Here is a 7,208-nt window from a genome sequence, read left to right as displayed (position 1 = left end):
CTCATCTAGCCCCTTTACTCAGGGGCAAACTGCAGTCTGCAATGGCCACTCATCATTGGCTAGGGGGTTGGACCTGTTGCCTTTCCCTGCAGCCCCAGTACCTCCTTAGGTCTTCCTGTTAGGCCTCAGCCTGGGAGGTTGCCAGGCCTGAGCTCCCCAGCTCAGCCTGCCCCTCCCCCAACACTGCTCTGTTGAAGGTACCCTGTGCTCCCAGGCAGCCCGGTCCTTCCCACCCCAAGGCTGGAGTGAGACTGCCGGCCTCCTAGCTCACAGCCCTCTTTATACCAGCCCTACCAGGCCTGGATTGGCTGCTACCTGCCTTCCCCTGATTGGCTCCTCGGGGCAGCCCTTTCCCAGAGCTGATTTTAACCCCTTTCTCTCCGGAGCGGGGTGCTCGCCCCGCTACACCCATGCAGTACTCAGGAGCTCCAGTGGAGCCCACTGTGGCACTTAAGCCCTACCAAACCCGTGGATTTTCTGAGCTTTGACCAAGTTGATGAACTTTACAGGAAAGTTTCTAGGCCAAGACATTTTTTGACTAAAAAAGAATTTTCAAAATAATACTTTTCCCCAAACATCCATATCAGAAAAGTGTTGTCTGATTCAAATTAAAAAAGTCATTAAAATGCTCCATTTGGCCAAAGACTACCCAGGCAAATGTCAAGTATGAAGGGCAGTTTTCACAAAGTGTGAGTATGAGTGCACACAAATGGAAAGCTGGTTTTCATCTTTAACTATGGAGTGAACAGTGTCTCTCCAAAATTTAGAAATTGTGTTAAACATATGATAATCCTGAATATACACCTTACCTTACAGTTTTGGCAACATAATCCAGTACCACACTTTGCTCTTGGCTTAAGTCTACATTTGTTAGTGCAGCATTTATCTTTTGCACACTCCTGAAAATTAAACCATAGACGCATTAGCTATTCTAAAATTTTCCTTCTCTAAAAAGTCTATCTGTCCAAGATTCTCATTCCTTAAGAATAACAACTTGAAAGATCCCCAAAGAAAAATGAGTGTCAAGCAACAACAAGGTTAATACCAACATGAAAACTGTTTATAAATATATGTAAGTCCTTCAGTGACTTTCCCAAATTTCAGTTGGGTACTAACTCTCAAAGCACCATTCTTCTAAACTGAGAACAGTGGAATTTTACACTACTTAGGCTTTCTGGTATTGAGTACTAACCTGTGCTGAGCCACAGTCACACTGCTCTCCTCCTTCCACAATACGATTGCCACAGACTGAAGCCCTCTTGTAGGACGTATTCAAATAGGGCCTGTTAGAGAGGCAGTCTCCTCCCCTATGTTTTATAAAACTTTTGAAGTCTCTAATGCTGCAGCTGCTAAAGGCTTTTACTCCATTGGAAAGTCTAAAAATAAATTATCAATGAAAAATTATACCAATTGAAGATATTTAACAATCCTGGAGTACTTAGTATCATTAATGCTACTTTCCAAAATATTCAGCTGAGGGTCTTTCAGTTCATTTTGTAAAACTGCATTCAAATAATGTCTTAAGAATAGAAATTAGCAACTAGAATGTCATCCTTTTGTTTTATTATTGAGAAAGATATTAATATTCCTTTATCAGAGATATCCACTAACTTAATTGTGCCTTTATCTTCCCGGAGGTAAAACATGGAATATCTAAATATGTTAGGGTTATTAACGGATAATGGAAATACATTTTCATTTATTTTCTTATAAACTAAAACTTTATGTGAAATATTAACAAAATCACATCACTGGATTATTTATAATGGCCTTAGTTTCCTTTAAATCACATATACACAAAACATTACATAAATAATAAAGAGTTACAATATCCTGAGCCATTTTATCAATACACAGATCAAATCTCCCTGTACCTGAGAAAAATAAATTGAAGTTGAACAATCTCACTGTAGAGCTAGATTCTGATGATAGTTTTTGTAACACGGACATCTGTCCATTAAAAACTAGAAAAGATATGCCATACCTCAAACAGAAGTTATTTATTTGATGAACAAATTACCAGGTGAGGTTCTATGGCCTGTGTTATGCAGAACGCCAGAACAGATGAGCATAATATAGTTCCTTTTGGATTTATGAACTCATTTCATATAAATTAGTTGCCACCAGCTACTAATGATTATTAGGCCCCAATACTGAAAACACTTCAGTGTGTGAACAGTTTCACTGAGTTAGTCACAGGCATCTGTTTCCATAGGGTCCCTTGGCTGGATTTGACTGAGTGACAGCAGGGTTAAATGATCCTATTGACAGTCCCCTGAGCCACTGGTTAGTTTATTAGCTTGTGAACACTTTCAGAAGATTTCTGGAGCAGTACAGAGTAGCTCATTTTTAGCTTGGCTTGATCTTATCTGAATTGACTATATATATATATATATATATATATATAGAAAATACAATTTGAGGCTTAGTCATATGACCTTGAATGTTTTATCCAAAAAATAATTAAAAGCAGTTTCCTGGAAAAAGAGCAAAGTAATGCCCAGTGAATGCCACGGGACAAATTTTGCATTGTTACATGCATGCAATCCCACAGATTTCAGTGAGATTGCTCCCTTATTGCAGACTTTGTCCAACAGAGTTTAGACTCTTTCCACCACTTTCAACGGTCTAAAGGATTTTAAGCACATGACGGCCAGTAACTGTAATGATCATGCCTAGGGTGACCAGACAGCAAATGTGAAAAATCGGGACAGGGGGGCGGGGGTAATAGGAGCCTATATAAGAAAAAGACCCCAAAATCGGGACTGTCCCTATAAAATCGGGATATCTGGTCACCCTAATCGTGCCACACTTTGAAAATTAACCCTTTCCATGCAGAATCACACAAACAAAAAACTAATTAAATAAAGCATTACAAAAAATATGAACAAGCCAACAGTGAATTCTGTTCCACTCTAAGCTCATTAATACATGGAAAAGGTAACAAAAATCTATAATCAAAGCCTACTATGAATCTTACAATATAAACATGAATAATGTATACTTGCATGCAGATGTGAAAAATTATTTTCAGATATGTTCTTTAGAAATTAGTTATTTTTTTTGGTATACATAACTAGCACCCAAGACTTCCATTGACAACAGGCTAATTTGAGGGTTCTCATACTTCACAGGGGGCACTCAGCACTTCACACAACCACTTAAATCATAATCCATGGTCATTTATAATGATTGAACTTGCATGCCACAGGAAAACAGTTCTCAATAATAATTCAATGTTACATGAGGTATATAAATATAAAAATCTTACACTGCTTTGGTGTGCATTATGCAGGTGTATCCTGAACACTGACAGTCCCTAGAATCATCATATGCTATTCCCAGACTAAGCCCCAGCAGCTGTGCAATGATGACTGAAAATGTCTCCAGTGTTACAGCCCTTTGATACTAAATAAGAAAAAACCTGAAAATTGTCATCAAAGTAACTCAGTTAAAGAAACAAAAACGATGATAAAATTCTAAACCTTTCGGTTTCCTGCCCAGTGTAGTCAGGTCGTATTTTATACAAATTTCTGTACTTTTATGTAAAGAACCTTAAGACGCTTGTCTTCAATACAAGGCCAAAGTTCATGTTGACTTACATTCTGGAAAACTCAAATGAGAGCAATGAAGATGCACAGGATGTGAAAAACAGTGCAGAACTTGACATGCAATATGTAAAAGAAATGCATATTGTATTGCATATGGTAACTGTTCTTAAGATTCAATCCTGCAAAGTGCTAACTTCTGCCCTTGATGTAGCAAAACATTTAAAATTGTGCTTAACCTTAATTCATGATCAGTCCCAAGTTAATGGGACTACTCACATAGTTATAGATAAGCATGCTTAACTGCTTTGCTGGAATAGTGCCAGAATACTCAGCACCTTCCGAATTACAGCTCTAAAGTACCTTAAAGGGCTAGGAGGAGACTACAGAGCAAGTAAAACCCTAAAATTCAAAGTTCTACTGCAAGATATACTTATGCACTTTAGGCCAAATTTTTCTAACCAAGTGCCTAAAGTCAAGAATCCAAATCCATATTTAACGCATCTAAATACAAATGAGCTCTTTCTTCACCGATGCTGAGCAGCCACCACCACTCCTTCTGAAGCCAGTGTTACAATGTTCACTAGCAGTGTAAATCCAATAATACTATACCAAGGCAACTCCTCCTGCATAGTTTCTGAGACAAATCCTTCCTGCAAATGTTGCCCCTACATAACTAGGGTGGTCCCTGTAACTAAAACACAAAAACAGACTCTTGAATACAACTATGTTCTTCGTAGCAGTGTTTAAAATGACAATGTTGTTTGTTTTTTATAGTTTAACTTTTACTTTCTATTGTTTACAATATAAACACTCTGAGAAATCTGAAAATATTTTGTAAACACAGTACATCTAGAATTATATTTATAATAATTCATAGTGTCTGTTCTATTATTTTTACAAGAGATGTTTGTTGGTCTTGTGGAATTGTGTTGGTCCACGCTATGACAGTCTAAACGATTTCCAGTGTGCTTTTTTAATAATAGAGAAATGTTCTTCTTACACAAATAAATATGCCATATCATGTGGCCGTAGAACAAGGTAAGATTCTTTCCATTGTAAAAATCTTTGTAGTATCTCATCAGCTTCCCCTGTTGTACGAATTTTATTATTATCTGTCCAAAACTCCAAGGAAGACAGTACAATTGTCATATTAAGGGGGGTAAACATCTGAAAATACAACAGAAGAAACAGATGTTCAATTATGTTTTATGCATAGCAGTATTTTAATTTTATAAAGATTAAGCTAAAGGCCCAACTGAGCAAAATGGACATCATATAACAGCACTTGGTTGCGGGGGCACTTCTCTCCAACATCTGTAAAACTAAAAGAGGAATGAGGAAAGAAAAATACAAACAAAATACATAGTGCTTGCCCAGCAGACCAAACCCAATGGTTCTGAGAGGAGGGGTTTCTGTAAATAAAAAGAGGATTCATAAGTATTGCATATATTCAAATCAATAACAGGTTATAAGCCCTAACCCTGATCATGTCCACAACACTACAATTTCAGAGGCAAACAAAAATTTTCCATTTTTTTTTTTTTTTTAGTACAAAAGGCTGAATGAGAATAGAAAATTTTTGATAGGGAAAAAATGGATTTTCTGATTGGCAGCTGTTTAATGAGCCTAGAGATGCACCAATACAGCAATCTCTTCAAAGTTCCTCCTCCTTTGTGAGACATAAGGAAGAAATGGAAAATTGGAAGCACCGAGGAGCAACCCTTGCTGGCGTCAACAGGTTTAGAGATATCAGGGCTCTGGACAAGTGATTACAGAGTGGAGATCTGTTACAGTTTGTATCTCTGGAGAAAAGCAGACACCTAGAATCAAAATGACTTATGGCAAACAGAAAACAGATAATAAAACTAGACAAAAAACTTTATAAAAGTAAAATATTAATTAGAAACCAAAAACAAAAGAACCAAGAGTCAAAACAAATGCTAAAAGAGGAATAAAACAATTTTAGGGCTTGTCTACATGGGAACATTTTCCAGTTATACTGTTATAATTATATTGGTATAGTTAACAGTATAATAACCCTGTGTGGACACTCATATCCTGGAATAAGGGTGGCTTTTTTCAGTTTAGCTTAAACTGCTAATAAACTAAACCAGAAAAAGGGACTCTTATACCAGAATAAGAGTGTCCACGTGGGGTGTGTGTGTTACACTGGCATAACTTAGGCTAGGTCTACACTACCCGCCTGAATCGGCGGGTAGAAATCGATCTCTCGGGGATTGAATTATCGCGTCTCGTCGGGACGCAACAATCGATCCCCGAATCGACGCTCTTACTGCACCAGCGGAGGTGGGAGTAAGCGCCGTCGACGGGGAGCCGCGGAGGTCGATTTTGCTGCCGTCCTCACAGCGGGGTAAGTCGGCTCTGATACGTCGAATTCAGCTATGCTATTCGCGTAGCTGAATTTGCGTATCTTAAATCGACCTCCCTCCCCCTGTAGTGAAGACCTGCCCTTAGTGGTTTATAGTCACATGCCACCTTATACTGATATAACTGCCCCATGTAGACAGGCAGACAGATTTTCACTTTCCTGAAAATGGACAAAAACTGGGGATGGTATACTGCAGAGTTCTTACACTCTCAGATGGATGAGAGCACCATGGTCTGTGGGTGGAATCTAGGGTTGATTATGATTGGCTAACATTGTGAAAGAGGCTAAACCTGCCTACACTAGGTGCTAATGTGTTTTTAAACATCACTGAATTAAAACATGTTACGTAACATATCTGTCTGAGGCAACAAGTTTAAAAACCCCACCTTTTTAACAGGTCTAGATAAGACTTCAGAGAAATACTACACAAGCTTGAGGTGAAGCACTTAAACGTTTTTTCTCTAATTGCTATAAAGATCTCCTTGCTGTCATGAGCCAAAAACTTGAGAGCCAAGAGTTAAAATCAAAACTAAACAATTCCCCGGAAAAAATGAGAAAATCTAGAAAATCTTTGACCTTTAATAATATCAAAGTAAAACATCCAAATTTCATTTCAATATGAAACAAAAAAGGCAGTAACTTACACTGTTGACAAATCCAAGAAGCTGGACTATTTTCTCTGTTATAAGATCCTTGTCTGAACCCAGATAGTTGTACTGGAAAATAACACAATTCTTTAAGTAACAGCTAAAAATCATTACAGTACAACATTTTTTTGGTCAGTCATTTCCCTGATGAAGCAGTGGAATGTTCACATGAGCCTCAAATTCTGAGCATTCAAATGTGTCTAATTATTTTAATTCTCAGTTTCCTTCCAAGTCCATAAACAAAATATGCATTGATCCTTTGACAAAATGGCTACTATATATCTGATAATTCCAGATTCCATTATTTTAACTGACATCCATGATTTCTTTGGCTTCAGCCCGCCACAGCAGTAGGGCTGGAGTAGCTGTCAGCCACTGCCCAGGAACAACGGCAGGAGAGTGGCCTGGGGATGGAGCAGTCCCCAGGGCCAGAGCAGCAGCCTGGGGCCGGAGCAGTGGCCACTGCCACTGAAGAAGTGGCCTCAGGAGCAGCAGCTGGGGCTGGATTAGCGACCAGGCTGGGTAAGCCCCACTGCAGGAGCAGCAGCTGGGGCTCTGACTGTCCTCCCCATCCCGGCAAGGGTATTTTTAGTAAAAGTCAAGGACAAGTCACAGGCTTAC

General features: G+C 38.7%; 1 protein-coding gene across 1 annotated transcript in view; it reads right to left on the bottom strand.

The window, feature by feature from the left end:
* Positions 1-7,208, bottom strand: part of LOC113407722 (disintegrin and metalloproteinase domain-containing protein 2-like) — a 37,478-nt gene that overhangs the window by 10,100 nt on the left and 20,170 nt on the right. Inside the window, exons 9-13 of the mRNA XM_026657466.2 lie at positions 6,585-6,656; positions 4,552-4,718; positions 4,161-4,242; positions 3,272-3,408; positions 1,193-1,376 (exon numbers count right to left, since the gene is read on the bottom strand). Coding sequence (XP_026513251.2) covers positions 1,193-1,376; positions 3,272-3,408; positions 4,161-4,242; positions 4,552-4,718; positions 6,585-6,656 — 642 coding nt within the window. The remainder of the gene's footprint in view (positions 1-1,192; positions 1,377-3,271; positions 3,409-4,160; positions 4,243-4,551; positions 4,719-6,584; positions 6,657-7,208) is intronic.

The sequence above is a fragment of the Terrapene carolina genome, unplaced genomic scaffold (assembly GCF_002925995.2).
Source record: "Terrapene carolina triunguis isolate 2854851 unplaced genomic scaffold, T_m_triunguis-2.0 Scaffold53, whole genome shotgun sequence".
Taxonomy (NCBI): domain Eukaryota; kingdom Metazoa; phylum Chordata; order Testudines; family Emydidae; genus Terrapene; species Terrapene triunguis.
The sequence above is the reverse complement of the archived record's forward strand: the minus strand, read 5'-3'. Positions and strand labels throughout refer to the sequence as shown.